This window comes from Buceros rhinoceros, unplaced genomic scaffold (genome assembly GCF_000710305.1).
Source record: "Buceros rhinoceros silvestris isolate BGI_N320 unplaced genomic scaffold, ASM71030v1 scaffold19387, whole genome shotgun sequence".
NCBI lineage: Eukaryota > Metazoa > Chordata > Aves > Bucerotiformes > Bucerotidae > Buceros > Buceros rhinoceros.
Window position 1 is genome coordinate 10,431 of NW_010422087.1, and position 21,387 is coordinate 31,817.

The 21,387-nt window shown below is 38.8% G+C and overlaps 1 protein-coding gene across 1 annotated transcript in view; it reads left to right on the top strand.

The window, feature by feature from the left end:
* Window positions 1-21,387, top strand: part of PTPRZ1 (protein tyrosine phosphatase, receptor-type, Z polypeptide 1) — a 62,910-nt gene that overhangs the window by 8,496 nt on the left and 33,027 nt on the right. Inside the window, exons 7-12 of the mRNA XM_010139929.1 lie at window positions 237-387; window positions 7,480-7,664; window positions 8,408-8,534; window positions 15,225-15,268; window positions 17,805-20,481; window positions 20,512-21,381. Coding sequence (XP_010138231.1) covers window positions 237-387; window positions 7,480-7,664; window positions 8,408-8,534; window positions 15,225-15,268; window positions 17,805-20,481; window positions 20,512-21,381 — 4,054 coding nt within the window. The remainder of the gene's footprint in view (window positions 1-236; window positions 388-7,479; window positions 7,665-8,407; window positions 8,535-15,224; window positions 15,269-17,804; window positions 20,482-20,511; window positions 21,382-21,387) is intronic.

Consider the following 21,387-nt stretch of genomic DNA (forward strand, 5'->3'; position numbering starts at 1 on the left):
CCGTATTCCCCCAGCTAAATGATGGTGACTGGCAGAGTATAGCTCTAAGAACAGAATGGTTGAGGAATACAGGAGGAGTAAAAAGTTAGATACACTGCTGGTACAGAGGAACAAAAGTTCAGTGCCACCTGGGAGAGCTCAGTTGAGAGCATCTTTTTCCCCAGGGTTTTTGCCTGTTAGCAGCATCTGGTTAATTTGTTAAGACTTCTGCCTTCCTTTCTCCTTGTCTCTTCTAGTTAGCTGTGTTCTGTGAAGTCCTTACGATGCAGCAATCTGGCTATGTTATGCTGATGGACTACCTGCAAAACAACTTCAGAGAGCAGCAATATAAGTTCTTTGGGCAAGTGTTTTCTTCTTACACTGGACAAGAAGAAATTCATGAAGCAGGTATTTACTGAATAGTCATTCCTCTCTTCACAGATTGAAAATCAATTTTCAGTAAAAGATTCATCCTAGTACAAAGATGCTCGATTTAAATTGTGTAGAAAGTAGCATGCTGTATTATTACTCATAAATCTATCACTTCAGAGAAAAGAACTAGCAATCATAAAACATGTCAGATTAAATGGAGTGGAAAATTAAATGCTTGTCTTGACCAAACATTCAGTGAAGATCACGTCAGTTCAAGCTTTCTTGCACTGCCCTTTTAATGTGTTTCAGACATAAACAAAGCTGCCTTTTCAGGGCCTGCAAGAGGATTTTGTTTTACAAACCCATTTGGTTCGTTGTTGTGTAATGTGGATTCTTTTCCAACAGAGGCTGAAGTAAGGTCACCAAATTCATTTCACATAGTCTGCTGAAAAAGTGATAGATGGAGAGAATCCCAGAAGCCGGGCTGTTCTGTTTTACCTAAAACTGCAGGGAAGTTTGTGAAGGTTATAGGATCAGAACAGTACCTTGTGTAATGGGAAACAAGATCTAGCACTAAATAGGGAAATAAATTATTTCTATACTCCAAAGCACTGAAGAATAAATACTATATATCTAATTTGAGAGCATTATGATGCTACTTGGGTGGCAATACCTATAGATTCTTCAGCTCAGTTGCGTTGATCTGTGCTTAATTAGACATAAACAGATGAGTGAACCATGTGGTGTAGGTGTTCTTCAGATTAGAAGTAAGTGTGGTTTCATTTTAATTCACCTTGGTTGGGAGGGTGATTTTTTTCCTACTGGAAGGATCTGTGCATGAAACTTTTGTACAAGCTAGGGGTTGTTCATCATGCTGAAATGCCGGTGGGATGGGGCTTCTACACAAGTGCATCACACTGTTTCACCACAGGGCTGCACAGGATAGCTTTACTGGTGCATTTCTGTAACCAGTCCGTGACAGTTCTGGTTTGCCCTCAGCTTTTCATGAACTTCTTAGATGCATGCCCAGGGTATGAAATTTTTGCGTTGATCTAAGACAAGAAATATCTGTTCTGGCAAGGTTTTTTTTTCTTTAGATACTAAGTAGCATGTGAAATTTTGAAGCTAGGAGAAGGGTTGTGGAATTGAGCTGCAACAATCAGGCAAATTATCACAATTAAATAAAATTATATTTCCAAAGAGACTTATAATGGACATTGCTGATTTGGCCTAACTTAAAGAAATGTCATCCTTCTCCAAATCCCTCTGGGAATTCCTCTTTAATGAAGGTCTCTTGGAGACAGATCACTGTCATACAGACCACCTTGTGTTACATCCATGTTGTCAAAAGGAAATGGATCTTCTCAGTCCTTTATAAATAGGCATCAATCTACAGTGAATAAATGTCACAGGCAAATGACCTTTGAAGACAGAGACTGAGACTTCTGCCACCTGGAATCCACTTGCCCTCCAGGTGGTTGCACTACAGCCATGGCCTTGGCCTTGACCATGGAGCTCAGTCACTGCAATAGAAGGAAGCTAGTTTCAGCTGTGCCATCCTAATCTAGATTTACATAGAGACTGACAAGAATACTGTTTAAGACATGTCCCTGCTGCTTCTGTCCACTCCATGTGCTGACACCAGAAGGAGCTTTCCACTTGCTGTCCAAATCAGTCTTTGCATTAAAACTGCAGAGGAGGTTTCTTCCAACCAGTCTCATTTCTGCACCATATCAAAGAGAGATTCTGTGAATTTTCCATCTTATCTCTGAGTTTGGTATCCATACAGATAAGGGAAGAGTGTCCAGCCTAGAGATACTAGGATCCTTTTCTGCACTGAGTCATACTATTTAAAATTAGAAGGCCCTTCTGCTTCAAGTAATAATAAAATATGTTGTAGAGAGCATCCAAAATTTCTCTGTGTGTAAACTTGTATAATACCAAACAAACAGGTTTCATCTGCTGAGTTTAAGACAAATGGGTCCTGTACTCGCATTACTGTGGCAGCAAACAAGTGTAGTATTTATTCCAAACTAGGTATTTAAAGTAACAAGTTGTAGGTTAAAAATTCTGGTTTGGCCATAAACAAGGAGTGGCAGAAGGGGATCACTAAAATTTCAAGTCTTCCTGTATATATATATTTCACACTTCTGTTAATATTTATGTGCTTTATGTAAATGCAACAACATCACGTACCCATACATACATATTTGTGTGCACATATATACACACACAAATGCAATTATAGGATTTGTTTAAATTGCAACATTAAAGGAGCATTTATATTTTCATTTCCATTTTAAGAGAAGATAAAAAAAAGCCCTAGAAATCATTAAACTTAAATTTTGAGATGTAAAAACTGTGTCATGAATGTCTAAGTCACCCAAGAGTAAATAGGTTTATGTATTTAATTTTTAATATTGGAAAGTTCTTATAGTCAACAGAGAACAAATAATCTTTGAAATCCCTTTAGATGATACAAGAGAAATGACAAGAGTGAGTCTTACTCAAGTAGATAACTGAAAAATTATTTTGTGTTGAGAAACCTAGAATCCAAATTTTCTCCTGTCAGATTCTGTGTAGACTCTCATTAGGCTGTAGGATTAAGTGCTTGATTTATTGCTGTTAGTAATACATGGCATTTCTTAAGTAGAGCTAAGTTTCCTTAGAAGTACTAAAAGAATCTTTCTATTCAATTATAAATCGAAATGCAAATATTTCAGCAATATATTGTCAGAAATTTTCAGTGACAACCTCAACATTCTTGGTGTACAAGCACTGCCCTCTTGAGGACACGGGAGATACTTCATTCCCCAAGCCTGCTTAGTGATACATGTTATTTTCCTATGTGGTGTGTATGTATGCATATATGTATGGATATACATATAAGAAGAAGATTAAAATAGCTAATGCTTACAGTCTTACTTGAGGACTTATTTCAAAAAGCCTTTTTGAAATTGTAGTGGTTTATCTCCACCAACCTCAGCTGACAAGAAAATCCAGTTATAATAGAAATCATGGTTTGTTCCTATAAACCTGAGAACCATTGTAGTAGCTGCTGGGCCCGTTACATAACTTCCCATCCACTCCACTCTTCTAGTTATGCCCTGTGAGTAAGTGCATGAACACGGTTCTCTTTAATCTTCCAGATGTAGTAAAGATACGAAAAACAATGTGTTCTTAAAATTCAAGACTGACAATATAGAATCGTAGAATAATTTAGGTTGGAAAAGACCCGTAAGATCATGGAGTTCAACCACAAATCTAACACTGCCAATTCCACCACTAAACTATGTCCCTAAGCATCATACCCATACATCTTTAAAATACTTCCAGGAATGGGGACTCAACCACTTCCCTATATAGATTGTTCCTATGCTTGACAACTCTTTCAATGAAGAAATTCTTCCCAACGTCCAGCCTAAACCTCCCCTGCTGCAGCTTGAGGCTGTTTCCTCTCTTGGAGCATTTCCTATCACTTGTTACTTGGGAGAACAAACCAACACCCACCTCGCTACAACCTCCTTTCAAGTAGTTGTAGAGAGTAATAAAGTCTCCCTTCAACCTCCTTTTCTCCAGGCTAAACAACCCCTCAGCCACTCCTCATGGGACTTGTGCTCTGGATGCTTCATCTGCTTCATTGCCCTTCTCTGGACACACTCCAGCATCAAAATGTCCTTCTTGAAGTGAGGGGCCCAAAACTGGACACAATATTCCAGGTGTGGCCTCACCAGTGCTGAGTACAGGGGGACAATCACTTCGCTTCTCCTGCTGGCCACACAATTTCTGATACAAGCCAGGATGCTGTTGGCCTTGGCCACCTGGGCACACTGCTGGCTCATATTCAGCCAGCTGTCGACCAACAGCTCCAGGTCCCTTTCTGCAGCAGCTTTCCAGCCATTCTTCCCCAAGCATTGGGGAAGAAGCATTCCCTGTAGCATTGCAGAGGTTTCTTGTGGCCCAAGTGCAGGACCCAGCACTTAGCCTTGTTGAACCTCAAACCATTGGTCTGAGCCCATCAATCCAGCCTGTCCAGATCCCTCCAGCAGATCAACACTCCCACTCAACTTGGTGTCATCTGCAAGCTTATTGAGGGTGCACTCAATCCCCTTATCCAGACTATTGATGAAGATGTTAAAGAGAACAGGCCCCAGGACCGAGCCCTGGGGAACACCATTTTTCACTGGCTGCCAACTGGATTTGACTCCATTCATCACCACTCTTTAGGCCCATCCATCCAGGAGCACATTTTCTGGCAGGATCTGTGTTCCTATAGGGGACCCACACTGTACCAGCCTTTTCCTGAGGGACCATAGCCCATGGAAAGGGAGAAGATCGTGAAGGACTGTATCCCCTGGGTGGGATCCCACACTGGTGCAGGGGAACAAAACCTTATGAACTGACCACGACTCCCATTCGCTGTCTTCCTTGCGCCACTCAGGGTGAGTGGAAGAGTCAGAAGTGAAGTTGAGCCTGGGAAAAAGGGAAGGTTGGGGAAACAGTAGTTTAGTTTTGGTTTTATTTCTAGCTATTTTAGTTGGTGATAAATTAATTTCCCTGAGTGGAATTTCTTTTCCCATGGCAGTAATTAGTGAGAAATCACCCCGTCTTTATCTTGACCGATGAGCTTGCTCATTTTGCTTTCTTCCCCTGTCCTGCTGAGGAGAGGGAGTGAGAGAGCAGTTGGGTGGCCACCTGTTGGCCAGCCAAGGTCAACTCATCACACATCTCTACTGTGCTGCTCCACTTCCGTCACAGAGGTAGACTGGGAATATTGAAGAACTACTTTTTGCCACACACTGTGGGAGGGAGCCGAAAAGCTCTGAATGTATTAATGTAAATGAAGTGATTTAACACCTTCCACACTTCAAAATCTGTATTTAAGAGATAAAAATCTCAAACCCAGATTCAACTAAAAGTAGAAGCAAGCAACAAATTTGGAAGAAATTTCCTCTGAGTTGTCCACTGCTGCCTCAGAAATACACCCACTTTTATTCCAATTGTGTCAAGCTCAGAGAAGTCCAAATCCATGCATAATTTATTTTTAAATAATATATATATTGAATAAGCCAAATTTGGGCAGCTCCTAAAGGTCTTATTGTCAAAAACACAGCCCAGACACTTTTTGACAATGATTTGGTTAATGTGCCGTAGTGCTCCCCAATGATGCATTTCAGTTTAGATTTAAAACTTCCAAGTTATATGGGTAGCATTTTATTCCATAGAAGAATAAGATAGGAACATTAGCATGATCTGATACGCAAAACCAGCATCGAAGCACTCACCTGGGTAAAGCAGAGACCTGAATTCAAACCCAGCAGGGGCTTGAATAGATCTCTATCTTCCTGGGAATAGTATTTTTGCTGCTTGAGACTTGGTAACCCGGTTGAGTATCAGTGACTTCAGGCTAGTAATAGACTTGAGAGCTCTCTTTCTTGCAGTCTCTTTGACCAGATATTCTAAAAGTCAGTATCAGAGCTGAATTCTTTAATTAGGTAAGGTATTATGCGATCTCCTTGCTTTACCCAGTCTCTGAAGAGGAAACATGGGAAAAGGCAGGAGCAAAGTACCTCTGTGTTACTAAGACTGGCAGGAGAGGAAAGGAAACGGCATAGGCAGAATGACTGATGAAGACGCATCAGAAGAAGGACAAGAAACAACAGGTTGGGAAGGAATGGATAGGAATTGATGTAAAACAATATGCAGATGGATATCCTGTAGGAATATTGCTGAGATAAACAGGACCAAGCATCAAAAGAGGAGCACAAAAGGCAAGATAACTTTTTTCTTGAAAAAGATTAGTTGGATGAACCATCTGGAAAAGAAAGCAGAGTTTTATAAGACTCCTTAGTTAGTCTAAATACAGTCAGATATCGGAACCAAATTCACTCACAGACAAAAAAGAGGAAAAAAGGAAAAAGGATAGTAAAGAAGAATTTGGAATAGGGAGAAGCTTGATTCTTATACCATGAAAAAGCATTTGAATGGTTATTTTAGACACATTTGAAAAGAATTATCTGGAGAGTGTGTTGATTCATTTAAAAAATTAATTCAGAGTTTAAGTTATCTGTCAGTGCTCAGAACTGAGAAGGGAATCACCATTGCTGGGCTAATGATTTCCTTTTGCCATCTGGAGGAAATGGGGTGGAATGATCAGTTTTAGTAAAGGGATGGAATGTATACAAGTTGAGGTTGTTTTTTTTTTTTTAATTACATTAATTAAAAGAATTCAGAATAATTAATAAAATGGTCAGATACACAGCACAGTAGATTCAAAGTTGGCCAGTCTACAGAATTCAACTAAATTACACAGACTAATAATGGTTCTACTATTAGCTAATACACACACACAAATAAAAAAAAAAAACACAAAAACTAACCAAAAATCTTTGCTTATTTTCCATTGACTAGCTCGGACCAGAGCTGCTCAAAACTACCCACCTGCGAACAGAATTGGAAGGAATTGAGTTTTTCAAAGGGTTTGAGTGCCCTCCTGTGTTCAAGTGGCAAATTGCAAAGTTAAAGGAAAGCTTTTTCCTTTATTTCAAAATGCAGTATTGTTCGGCAGAAGCATTGTAGTATCATGCTGTTTGCTTCCTTTCAAGAACTCCAATGAATCTAACACTTGTTTTCTTAATTAGCTAGCTAGATAGTGCATTTTGCTTGCTTTTGATAGAAACTCAAGGTTTGTTTTAAACAGATTCTGAGATTTGAAAATTACATTTCCTCTTTTATTCCAAGTCAAGAATGGTTATGTAATTACTTGTGCAAAAGCCAAGCTAAAAGATTTGTAATAAAAATATATCCATCTAATCATTGTAATGTGTTAGATTTAATTAAAGTTTTGAAAGATTCAAAGTAAACTTCATGTACTCTGATCAGTGATTTTGACGTGTCTAATAGATTAAATCAAGCGGTAGAAACGAGGTAATAAATGAAGCCGTAAACTGATAATATGCCTTTTCAGTACATATGAAAGGAAATTCAGTACAGTATTTTAGTGGAAAGCTAAAAATGAGGTACATGAAAGACTTGCATTAATTTTGTCAGGAGGTGGCTCAGGATCTTAGTAGAGTCATTTGCACCATCCAATAAATATCATATTCTTTCTGCTTTTCTTTCTACCAGTTTGCAGCTCAGAACCTGAAAATGTTCAATCTGATCCAAAGAATTATACTAGTCTTCTCGTTACATGGGAAAGACCTCGGGTCGTATATGACACCACAATTGAGAGGTTTGCTGTCTTTTATCAACAGTTGGATGGAGAAGACCAGACTAAGCATGAGTTTCTGACAGATGGGTATCAGGACTTGGTAACTTTAAACTCTTCAAGTTTCATACAAAGGGGTGATCACAAAACACTCACTGTTAATTATCTTAAGGGATTAAACAGTAGCTGGGAGCTGATTCAATAAAAATTCACTTCTTTGGCTACTTCATTTTTCATACTTCATTTTTTGGCTGTGAAGCCTCAAAGGCAATTAAAAAACCGAAAACAAAACCATAAAAACCTCTCTTGCCCAGAAGAGAGAAAGCTTTCACAGACTGCTGTTCTGATTTGCCTATATTATCCCCAGAAGCCTATGACCATGTCAGTCTCAGAGCTCCTTAGCCATGAAACCCTTGGTCAATTAATAGTGATCTGTACTTCGTTGCTCACTGATGTGCAAAGAATGACCCACACAAGCAACTAATAAGGTTCAATACAATCATGCTGCTGTAAATACTGTTACTGATTACACCTTCATGGTATTTTACTAATGTGGTCTGTTCATCTAACCTTCTTTAAAGACTCATATCAGAGATAATATTACCTAAATTCGTATTCAGCATTAAATATTTGTATAGTTTGGTATCCTCCATGTAAAAATGTATAAAGTTTTTTTAAAGTTGTCTGAAAAACATTTGTGACAGTAAAATATAAAAAGCATATATTAGAGTCCTAAAAGAAAGGAGCTTTGTGGTTCATATGAAAAATGTGTTATGAAAAAATTAGCATTTCCAAATATTTGATATTTATTTGCAAGTAAATGATTAAACATGGTTTTTCTTTTAGGGGGCTATTCTAAATAATCTGCTGCCCAATACAAGTTATGTTCTTCAGATAGTTGCTGTTTGCTCTAATGGTCTATATGGAAAATACAGTGACCAAGTCATTGTTGATATGCCTTTAGAGGACCCAGGTAAGTTATCTTTCGAGCTTAGTGATCACTTCTAGCTGAAAATCTGTGTTTGAAATAGTTCGTTTGCAAACCAGTTAAAATGCACGACTATCAAAATATCCTAAAATGAAATTTCAAAATCACTGCAGTTAACCTTCAGCATGTTCTCTGCTACTGATATTTTACTTGATGTAATTCTCCATTACTCGTAAACATTACCTATGAAAGACTGCATGTTAATTGTATTTACCTCTAAGAATACTCTGAAAAACACCTACCTGATTTCAAATCTCCCAAGTGTATCTTTTGGCAATACGGTGTGGGGAAATAAAACCATGCTGGGTATTATTTCTCTATGGTTCAAGCATCCTCCCAAAATTAATCCGCAAAGTCAAAATATTAAGGAAACAAGTAATACAAACCAAATATATCATTTATAAGTCTGTGTCAATTGATTTTGAAATTTGATTTCTTATGATTACTTGGAGTTTGATTTCAAAGGACTTGCGGTGATGGAATTCCCTTGCTTCTTAATGCTGCCTGGCAAAAAATCAAAAGGCCTAACAAAAAAATCTTACTGATTTCACAGCCAGATTTACTTCTTCTGCCTGCTGGTAAATATGAAATAATTTGGAACTATAGCATGAAGCTTGATCTTGTACTTCATAATTCCTTAAATTCTGTGGAAGTTTTAGCATCAGACCCAGTTCTTATCAAAGTCAGTGAGAGCTGTGTTTTTAATTAGGAACCCTGTAATCAATCATAGGGAAAAATCAAAGACTTTCTGATCATGCAAGAAACCATTTTTTATCTAAGGGCCTGGATTCTCGTTTATTTATGGATTCTGCTAGTTCAGCTCTACCCTTCATTTCATCTGTTTAGCTACAGCAAAGGTCTTAGCAATGTTGTGACGTACTTGGGAAAACAGGTCACTTTTTCATTTCAAGGGAACCACATCCCTTTACAGTGAGAAAGAATATGATTCTCAACAATCGCTACCATATGAATTAGGAACTAAAAATGCCAATAGGCTTATAATAGTGTGGTTTGTCTGAAGGAGGGGACACAGCTTCAAGTATAGTACGTGTAAATCTTCAGTAACGTTTAACTTTCAAACACAATGTGTTAAGAAGAATGCATCTTTGGAGTCCTGTGCTAGTATCTACCAGAATTTTTCTATTTGTCTTCAGTTTTCTAGAAAGTCCATGACAAGGTTCTGACATTCTGTCTGACATATCACTTTTCTGTTTATCCTTTATCTACCTCTTAGATGCTATTCCTCCACCTCCTTGACACAATTTGTTTGTTTTGTTTTGAAGAATTTTCTCAAATGGGACTTCATCTACATACCCCCACAGCTATTTCTACTCAAATGACAACTAAGCAGTGTGGTAGTGTCGTTATTAAACAGTAGTTCAACAAATAGTCAGTGCAGAGCTGCCATGGCACCTTTAAAACGTCTGAAAATAGAAATTGCAAAACAATTGCAAAGTCAGCGTAGGTATTATTCATAGGATAAACCACCCTACTACTACTACTGTTGTATCCCCCTGTAAGGATGCGTTGCACACCACTCTGCTGCCTGCCATGGCTCCCTTGGGAAGGAAAGGTGGATGCAGAGGCAGGGAGGGAGACAGGAGTGCTGGGAGTGGGTAACCATGGAGCCAGCAGTGCAGGCAGCACTGCGCAGTGCACCCGTGGTGCGAGCCGATACTGCTGAGGAACCAACTCCGCAAGAGGATGGTGGGGCACTTGGCAGTCTGCAGCTGGCCAGTGGTGCAGATGCAGCCACTGATCACTGCATCCCTGCGGCATTGCTGCTGATCATACAAAGCAGTGGCTTTGCATTCATTTCAGTACAAGGAAAAGTGACGGCTTTGCTTTGGAAATACATACTGGAAAACTCATTTCACCTTTATATCAGCAGAAATTTCTCTGAGATTTGTGTTCTCAGACAAGAGAATTTGGTGCAGCAGGTGTCATATTTAGCAGTTCTGAGTGAAGGTCTGATGTTCTCAAGCCTTTCTACACAGACACACCACCAATTTCTTTTTGTTAAAGAAATGAGAAAATACAATGCAGGGATACCTAGGAGGCATAACAATTACATATTTTATATATATTAAATCTATCTATGTAAAGTATGAACAGGTTAGTTTAACTATGAAAAAAGTATTTTTGTGGTTTCTGTCATTTGGACATTTAAATATGTCTCCTTAATGTGCATTAAAGCAAATTAATGTATGGAAGTTCATTCTTATCCTGAGTTTTCTTGCTTTTTAAAAGAGGATAGTTAAATAATCTGCCTACCAGAACTGTATAAAAGCTTTTTTTTTTTTTTTCCAAATTTCAGGTAGTTCTGAAAAGTTGTAATATCTTCAGGTCTACCTAAGGTTTTTTGTTTAGTTTTCCAAAAGCTTCAAAATTGAGGAAGATGATTTCAGGTCAAATTAAGTGTTTCAAGGATACAGTACATTAAAAAAATATTTTTTTAAGAGAGTGAAGTTAATAAATAAAAATGAAATACCAAAATGAAAACTTTGCGTGTTTCGAAAACCTGTTTCTTTGGGATGTTTTCTATCTGAAACAGACATAAATTCATTAAATATACTTTGTGTTCTTACTTTGAACTTCCATAATGGTGTATCTGAAACTGTTGGATGAGGAAAATTCAGGGAAAAATCCCTCCCATGTAATTATTATGATTTCTATGGGTGTACATTGCTCTGTAAATAAGTTCTATAGATGCTGTCTAAACCCTGGATATAATTTTAAAACGGGAAAAAACTTCCATTCATTTCTAATATTAATGTTTATTTGCATACTTACTTTTACTAATTATTTACACCTGAATTAACTGTTGAAAATATTGCAAATATTTTCATATTTAATATTTTAATATTGCAAATATTGAACAACTGATATATTAGACTGTAGATGTAATGAGAAAGATTTGTTCAGAGCAACTTGCTGATTGCAACTATAACATCAAATTGGTTTTGTGATCTGCTTTATAGATCTTGAGTCAAAAGGGGATTTCTTGGAGCTCCTGCTTGTGAATTTATGAAAGAAAAGTTATCTTCACCATGAAGACATGAAATAAAATTGACTCACATAAAGCATAAGCTAAAACTTTCAATTTCAAGAATTACTCTGAGTAAGCCAGTTTTAATTAAGATGAAATTCACTGCAGTCACCTCTAGATCAATTAATCTTCATGTTAAGAGCTAAAGTGAGGCATGAGTCATGCGGAAGCATTAGATGGGCCCTTTTCTGGGAAGAATTCTGCTCTTGGAATGGCCACTTTTAATGAGGGAAGTTTCAGTACCCTGCAACACGAATGTGTTCAGAAAATTCAGGACCGTTGTTTTAGCCTCTTGCTTTTGAGATACTTGCAAGAGAGAGCGTTCATCGTACCTTCTCCCCACCTTGTCTAGGTGCCTCTCGTGTGTGGTTAGTGAGGGCTCAGCAGGCTTGGGGTGATCCACAGACCAGGTTTAAACCCTCTTATTCTCAGCAGTGCTTCGTTAAGAGGAAGGATCTCTTTTTGGCCATGCTTTCTGCCTCAGTTTCTGGAAACCTCAGGAGCGCTGATATGACACTGGGCAAATGGTCATAGTTGAGACCTCTGCTCTTCAGGGTTTTCCTAAACTGTTCAGAGTGGCAGCCTTTCGTCTGGTGATACAGCGTGTGTGCACATTAAAATTGTTTCCAGCTAATTTCTATTTAGTGAAAGTCACTGGAGGCCCCACGTGATGTAGCTACACAACCTCCACTGAAATAGGAGGCAGTCATGTGTCGTGTTTTAGTCAGCTTTGATAAAAGTCCAACCTTTATTTACCAATTTTTCTTTTGTTATTACAATTGGATTTTTAATAACTATCTACCTGTGTGCTTTGACTCTCTAGATAACATCTGTATAGCTCTCAAAATTCTGCAGTGGTTTGTTGTGTAGTTAGTACCAGTGTTACTTACATGCTTTTGCTGACACAGGAAATGAAAAATAAGAACATATCTCTCCTCTCATCTTCCTTTGTGTAGACTTTGGATGGTGTTTATCAAAAAAACCCGTGCTGGGATATGGCTCTCCAGTGCTGTCTCCTTCATGGCAGCTCATGCTGTCAGCAATGCTTTGTGAAGGTCTAACTGTGCAATTTCTTTGTAACTTGTCTCCGTGATTTTTGTCCTAAAAACCACTAAGCATATCTTAAGTGTTTCATTTAGGGGATGCTTTTTTCTAATTTTGCACTGATAAATGTAGAAATCTGAAAACTAATTTAATCAGAAGAAACAGGCTTTGCTTTTATTCTCACCATGACTTTTATTACATAAGGCAGTACTGAAATGAAAACCATTTATGTTCTGCACAGTATTCTACAGTTACAAATCAGATTATTTTAAGATTTTTTTTAAAGATTTGCATTGAACATAAAGTTAGGGAAATAATTACCTTTTTTTTCTTTGTTCTATCATTTCTTCATCTGTCATTAAAATGGACTGTGACAAGACCTCTACAAAACTTTCTAACTAATGATTTAATTATTTTATTTTAAATGTAAGCTATAGAATAATCAATATGTGGTTCCAGAAAAAATAAACAAGCTTGTTCATCAGCCTACAACAATGGGTTGTTTTGTGGAGGGTGTGCTTCTTCTCCTTGGTTGGGGGGTGGTAGAAGATTTCTATAATTTCCCATCAGATCAAAAACTCAGCAACAGAACTTCTATAGGCATGTGTCTTTAATGTTTTTGACAAATACATTTTCTGTGACCTGCTAAATTTGAATAGGCTTTGTAAAATGTCTGAAGATTTAGTTACTATATATATATGTGTATGTTAATGCCTCTCTGTGGACACAAGAGCAAGAAACTAGTTTTCTGTGGGTGAAATTTGAGAACACATACCCTACTGTATACTCTAGCATAATTAGCACATTTTAGTTTTTGACTGAGTCTGATTAAAGCTCAACTATGGTCGGTAGCGACCACAGAAAAATAGATAGAATTTTTCTGTATTAAGAACATTTTTTCAGAGAAGCCTATTAACTACATAATACGTGGCATGCGTCTACTGTGGGAAGACTTTCAAACTAATGTCTACAATGTTTGGTTTATATCATTGAGAAGCCAGGGAATATCATTATCTCCTCCACCCCTTCCTCCCCTCTGCTCCCCTCCCCACCCTGCCCCAAAGCCTCCTAGGCTTCCAGGAGTCAGAGGTAAGATAATTTTTCTCTATCTTGTTGATGAAAGGTGAATTCAGTACTTGGCAATTAATAAACGTTTGCTACAGAAGAAAAATTATTAAGATTTCATGCAGCATTGCTTAGTCAAAATCTGTTTGCATGCTATAATGTACAGATAAAATTGTATGAGGTTGTTAGTTTGATAAACCTTATCTAGTGTATGATGCATTTAATACATTTCTCAATTTATTTTGAAAAGTAGATACGGACAGACCAAAGAGAATACAAATTAAGTCATAGATCCCCATCTGACTTTGCAGAGATGAGAAGTATAAAGATGACATTTTTGTAGTAGTGTATTGAGGAAACTTCACTTGGGAACTGTGAAGGAAGTGTAGATGTGGAGCTCTGTGTGATGCTATTGTTAGAATTGCTCCCCAGGCTAAGACTGGCGTTTTCGCTTAGTCAAATCAGCTCTCAGAACACGTGCTACCACCGATGTACAGACAGAGCACTAGAACATTGCTTAGGAGAGAGCCTTAGAAAGATTCAGAAAGGAAACGGACCTTTCTGTGGACCAATAAGGTGAGTTAATACTGTGGAAAGGCTATTAGATTTCACCACTGGAAACCTCTGCCAGTTCCTGCCAGAGGTGTGTAGGTTTCTTGCAAACTGCTTTGAAGCTTCTTTTGCTGACCACCATCAGAAGTTCAATATTGGATCTGGTCAAAAAGACAGAGAGAAAGCAGGTGAGAGACTACCCCTAAACTTAGAAGGATTTTTGCCTGAACTGTAGGAGATTCATTTCCTGATCCTGCTTAAGCTGTTAGTTATTTACAAAAAGTGGGGAGCCTCAAAAGCCCTTAGAGTAGTTCTTCACCAGTACCTGTTTATTAGGGACTTTTCGTGGGATGTGATACAACTGGGTTCATGTCTTTACACACTTGGGAATTTGAAAAAGGCATTAAGTGTGAACCCTAGGAAGGGTGCCCTGACAGAGGCAGCAGTCCACTGCATGATGACATGGCTGCTGCACTGGTACTTAACTCCAAGCCTAGTGCACAAATAAGGATTTTGCTGTGTGAAAATTATGGAATACATTATTTTACAAGAGTATCTTCAGAGCTTTCAGATTAAATGTAGAGAAATAGTTAATTGCCAGACTGGCCTTTTTTCTCTCTTACATATTTCTGCATTAAACTGTACTTTCTCAGAAAACATTCTCATAAACTTGCTTATTCTTGGCCAGGATGTGGTTCCTCAGTGCAGATCCAACATGTGCTTCAGTTTCAAATTAGAGCCAGACAAATCTGTTGTGGCTGAACATGTGCTGTCTAGATAAGCGTTGCTGTCCGTAGAGCTAGTCCTCAACCCAGGTGGTTGGTCACTTCTCCAAACACAATCTTACCAGATGTCTTAGACTGTGTTTCAATAAGTGTATTAATAAATCAGTTGAGTCCTTGCGGAATTAATAATTCTGTGAATTTAAAATGTTGGATGATATGGTGTGTATTTTTGTTTTATAGAGGCTGACCTCATTCCTGAACTGAATGAAACTGAAGAATATGAGGTATAGCATTAATTTATTTTTAAAAGAGTATTTCAGATACATACGTTTCAACTAAATTGATTTGATATTCTGTGAAAATGTACAAAATTATGTCACCAACTGATTGTATTAGCTGCATTACATTAGCTGCATACATACTTTCAGCTGTATTTCTCCCTGGATAACTCTAGAGGTACCTCACTATTTAGTTCTCTGGGGCCGGAGATACATCGAAAAGTAAGGGACCTCAGAGGTTACATCTAGATATTTTTGAAAGAGGGACATCAAGTTACTGTCACCTCTGAGTGAAGTCTGCCAAAATTGTTCATTTAGCAGAATCAAAGCTGTCCCCAGTGTTAGGCTTTTTAGTTTGTTTAAAGAGAAATCTGACTTGGGCTTGCTTGTGGTGGTCTTAGCATGTAGTAAACTAAAGCAAGGGAGGAAGGCAGTTGTGATGAAGGTTGAGATTCATGTATGTCTGCTGTCAGTGCGCTGTTGGCTGAATTTAACACTTCTTCCAAAATTCTTGGAGGGTCCTTTACTCTTACTTCTTGAACTCCAGTTGGACTTTACCTCTGTTTTACGTAATTTTGGGTGTTGCTGTGATTACTTCTGCAGACTTCATATTTGCTAGCTAGGTTTCTGGTTTGGGTGTTGCTGTGATTACTTCTGCAGACTTCATATTTGCTAGCTAGGTTTCTGGTTTCCCAGCAAGGAAAGATGTGAAAATAAAATAAAGTTTTTAACAGTCTCTGATACCAACTTTACAACACGGACAGTTCCTTCAGTAAGACCTACATTTGTGTGAAGTAATCCCTCAGAATTTTTATTTTACAGTTTCAGTCTGTGACCATGATATTCTCAGTGAGGGGCAGGTCCCTCTTTGTTAAATAGACAGCCTGTGCTTACCTGTCTATTTATTTATCCTCGCTCATGTTTGTGGACACTGAGGAACCAATAATACAATTATTTCTCTGTCGATGTCAGCTACATATCTAGATTATTATATTGCATCTGTCAGGACAGTAACTGAGTGCCAGTGAATGTCAACTGATTTTTACCTGAGCCAAGAAAAATTAAAAGCGCAGGCATTGCCCTACAGGAAGTAGATTTTCAGAAACAAGGGCCTGTCCTGTGCAGTGCAGGTTTGAGGACACAGAGTCTAGGTGCTGCTGTCCCTACATTTTGGGTATTTAGCCCGTGGAATGAAATCCAAACCCAAGGATCAAGTCTGAGGTACCTTATGTTGTGTGGGTGCATTAGAGGTTCCTGGTACTAAAAAGTCACTGCAGAGTGAAGCACAGCTCTAGCCCAGTGGTTAAAGACCTCACTCTGGTGAGACTGGGTAAAAGCAAACAACTTTTAGTTGAGTGCCTCGGTTAATAGTTTATTCAGCAGTGCTTCATCTTAGGCACTCTCTTTCAAAGGCTGTTCATTTTACATCTCCTTGGTGTGCCCTGTTCAGTTCAGTGCAGCCTAAAATACAGTGGAAACTGAGGCTTCCTTGGGCTGATAACCTTGTCCCAGTCTCTTGGGTGTTTTCTGTCAACATTATGCTTTTGAATAAAAACAGGTGGGTCTTACCACCACATCACCAAGCCAGACAGATCTTCAAAAGAAAGCAAGCTGTATTTTGTGAGAGGCTCTGTCCTGCTGGTGTCTTTTAGGGCTACACGTGGCTATCCAGTCAAGTCCCTTCAGAAACTGAAGGTCCCTCTCATTCTAGTTTGCAGAGCAGTGCTCAGGCAGTTCTAGATGGGGGCACAGCACAGACCTGCGGGTGCTGCTGTGTCAAAACGAAAATGTGTGCTGAGCAAGTTAGATGCTTCCACATTAGGAATTTTGATTTGGGGGAGGGAAAGTTGGAGAGGGGACAAAAAGATTTCAACTCAGATCCTCAAGGACTGCCTAAATCCTGATTGTACTTTGACGTGATTTTTTTTTCTTTTTCAATCAGTCCTTAAAAGTCAAAACAACACATTTTTCACCAAGTATCATTATTCATGTTCAGCAAATGGAGTGTCACAACAGGGACTAGGTGATATCACTAATGATACTTGTGGAACTGTTACGGTCATGCTCACCATCCTTTTCGAGATTCAGCAGATTTAAGGACAGGTCATAAGTATGTTTTACAAATTCTGTTACTATGATAATTTAATGAACATCAGGATATTCATGCAAATTTCTAAGACATAGCAAAACCATTTCTTAATTGGGTGTACATACTGGAAATACAATTGCATTTTATTTATTTTTAATAAAATACTATGAGTGAGTATCAGAAAAGTAACACGATATTTAAGACAGTTTGGGGACAGGAATTTTTTTTGTTTGTATTGCAAATAAGTAATATTTTCAAGAGAGAAGATGATACCTGTTCTTGCAGCTAAATATTTTGCATTAAGACCAACAATCTTCTAAAATGTTGTCTTGATTTGTCTCTCTTGTTTTTACGGAGCCAGGAAAATGTACTATTCCAGTTTTGGTTTTCATTTGTTTACAGTAGTGTCTATAAACATTTTTAATTGTCTTCGGCTATGGTATTTTTTCAAAGGATGAAGTTGATGAAAAGCAAACAGAGGTGGATGAAGAAACTGCAGTGATTGCTAGTACCGACAGTACAATAAACCAAATGAGGAAAAATTTCCAGGTGACTACGTCCAGCTACAGTCAAGAAAAATTGGAGACAAAACCCAACGAAGCTAAAACTAATAGGTACTTAACAAGAGAAGATGAATTGCATGGTAAGGATGATGTTTTCAAAGCAGTTTATTACCCTACTTCTCCACCCGTTAGCGAAATTGCTGAAGAAGGGGAAGATCCTTTTTTGGAATCCCACGCAATTACTGGAATTCCTCCTCAACTCCTTGACTCCACCAAAGGCATAGAAGAAGAATTCATATACCTTTCTTCAGGCACTGAACCAACAAGAATAACCACTACTGTCCGTAGTGACGAAGATTTCTTATTGTCTCCTTTTAAACCTCATCAGGAATCTGATGAGTTTTGGAGTTCAATTCTTACCACTTCTGCAGCACAGCTGGTTACAGAGGACACCTCCCAAGAAGACACCCTTCCTTCAGGAAGCCCAGATATAAGCATGCATGATGTTCTTTCCCAAGGCTCCATTAAGTACATTTCAGAAGGTGTAGCACCCTCAAGCTCTGATGAGCCTCCTACTTCTTCCACTGATGGAAATTTATGGTTTCGTAACGCTACGGATCTGACAACTCAATCTGTTGATACATCAGATAGCAGGCAATTGTCTCAGACCAGTTACACTGATGCTTATGTCGAGGGATTAAAGCCAGCTACAGTGGCCTATTTCAGCAGCCCAGTGGTTTCACAAGACACTTCAGATGCGGATTTAGAATTGCCACATTATTCTACCTTTGCTTTCTCCTCTGCTGAATTATCACCTCACTCTGTCTCTTCAAGCTCTGGAGAATATGGTTCTGCTTCTGCTGCCAGTGAGGTACTCTCTCAGACAACTCAACCAGTCTATAATGGTGAGATACCTCTTCAACCTTCCTACAGTAGTGAAGTGTTTCCTCTAGTCACCCCTTTATTGTTTGACTCTCAGATGCTCGACACTACCCCTGCTACATCAGGTAGTGATGTGACCTTGCATGCTACACCTGTATTTCCCAGTGTTGGTGTGTCATTTGAACCCACCCTGTCCTCCTATGATGATGTACCTTTGCTTACATTTTCCTCTGCTTCCTCCAGTAGTAAAATGTTTCACCGTTTGTATACAGTTTCTCAAATGTTTCCGCAAAGTGCTACTCCAGCTGTTGCAAGTGATAAGGTGTCCCTGCATGCCTCTTTGACATTGGCAGAGAGTGATACATTAATACAGCCAAGCCTTGCTCAATATGCTGATGTGGTGTCACATCAGACTACTCATGCTGCTTCAGAGACACTGATATTTGGTCATAATAGAACTCACGTATTTTCTCAAGTTGAACCATCCAGCAGTGATGTAAATATGCATGTACTGTCTACAATGTCTGAACTTCCTTATGCTTTGTCTAGTAATGTGGGCCTGCTCCAAAGCTTTACTGTTTCCTATGACTCTGCAGAATTTGTGCATGATTCTGTTGACGTATATCGTCAAGATCCTTTATTTAGCAGCTATAACAATGTACTGGTGCATAAACCTTCTTCTGTAATATCACAAGCTGCTACTTTGCTGCAGCCTACGCGCTCTCTATCTAGTGATACGGATTGGTCGGAAGCATACTCTGGTAGTGAGTCCCTTTTGCCTGATACAGATACTTTGACACTACCTAACGTTTCTTCCTCTGATTCTGTAGATGAAATTACATATGACTCATCTGGGTTTAGTGATGATAATAAGATGCTTCAAAAAGGTCATGTTGTATATGGAGATGAGAGAGAACTGCAAATTTCCGCTTCTTTAAGTGAAATGGCTTCCAGTGCTGAAAGTAAAGTGATACCTGAACTTTCTACATCTGTTTCTAATAATGATGTAATTAAGCAGAATACGTCTCTGCAAGAAAGCCCACTTCCTGTTTCTAGCACAAAGGGAATCCTTCCAGTCTCTCTTGCTTTTCCCACTACTAAGATATTTGATCATGATATTAGTAAACTTACAGAGAATCACCTTTCCGTTCAGCCTTTGCATGTTACAACTCCAGCCTTTGATGACACTTTGCTTAAACCTGTGCTTAGTGCAAGCTCAGATCAAGCTCCCTCTGCCCCTGCTTATAGCAAAATGTTATCCTCGACTCAGCCGTACTTTTTTGAGACCTCAGCTACATTAAATAATGAAGTGTTACTGCAATCCTCCTTCCAGTCTTCTGGTGATGGTGCTCTGCTTAACACGGCTGCAGTTGTGCCTAGTGATCCGATATTGGCTGAAAGCTCCAGGGTTCATAAAGATAGTTCTACATTTGACCAAATATTTCATCAAATGGCACCAGGTTCTGCTACAACTGAAACAATGCTGCATTCTACATCTGCACCTTTCGTTGCTGATATGTTGTCAAACACTTTTAGTAAGCCCACAGCGTCACTTCAAGGTTTGTCTGTTTCTTATGCAAGTGAGGAATATGTTTCATCCAGTTTGTTTAACAGAGAAGATGTTCAGCAGGTTATGCCTTCATTGTACAGTAGCGATGTTTCATTCCAGCTGACCAGTTTAGAAAATATGAACGCCTTTCCCCCTCAAGCAGCAAATACCGTAACAACTCCCTTCCTAACAGGTGGTACGTTACCACATGTAGCTACTCCTGCAGACAGCCATATCTCCTCCTCAAGCATTTTTGAAAGAAGTGAGGCTGCCAGTGTCTCTTCAAGTTCTACACTTGATTTTGATCCTGTTCATATGCCTGCGGTTGTTTCTGATTCTGACGTGTCCATTCATCGCACTCTTCCTTTACCAAATGTACCTATTTCTGTTACGGCTGTTCCTTCCAAAAGTGAGATCCCTGTAACTTTGAGTAGGTTGCTGGTTCCTTCTAGAGAGTCCTCTGGGTTGTCTCCTAGTATCATGTCCAGTACCGACTTGTGGCCTTCTGTAGTTGAGGATGACTACGATGAATATGATGATGGCTTCCCTGTAAGTAACTGTATCTCATGCACTTCCTATAGAGAAGCTCAGGATATGGTAGTAGAGGAACAAAATCCAAAGGTAAACAATAACGAGGATCAGAGTAACCTAATTATAAGCTCATACTCTGAGAAACCTGAAGAAGAAGAGAAGATTTCGACTGCTGCATCAGACACTCAGATAAACCATGCCACGGACAGACGTGATTATACATCTGTAACGACTTTGACAATGAGTGTGATACCCGTGAAGCACAAGGACCCAACAGTTTTGGAGAACCACATTCAGATGGGTAGTATCCCATTGCAAAACACGTCAGAGTCTAAGTCTTGGGCTGTTTTTACAAGTGATGAAGAAAGTGGTTCTGGCCAAGGTACCTCAGATAGCCTTAATGATAATGAAACTTCAACAGATTTCAGTTTTCCTGACCTTAATGAGAGAGACACTGAAGGGGCAGTTGAAGCAGGTAACTCAGAATTAACACCTGGATCATCACAGTCATCAGACTCATCTGTTGCTAGTGATCACTCATCAGTATTCAACATCTCTGAGGCAGGTTAGT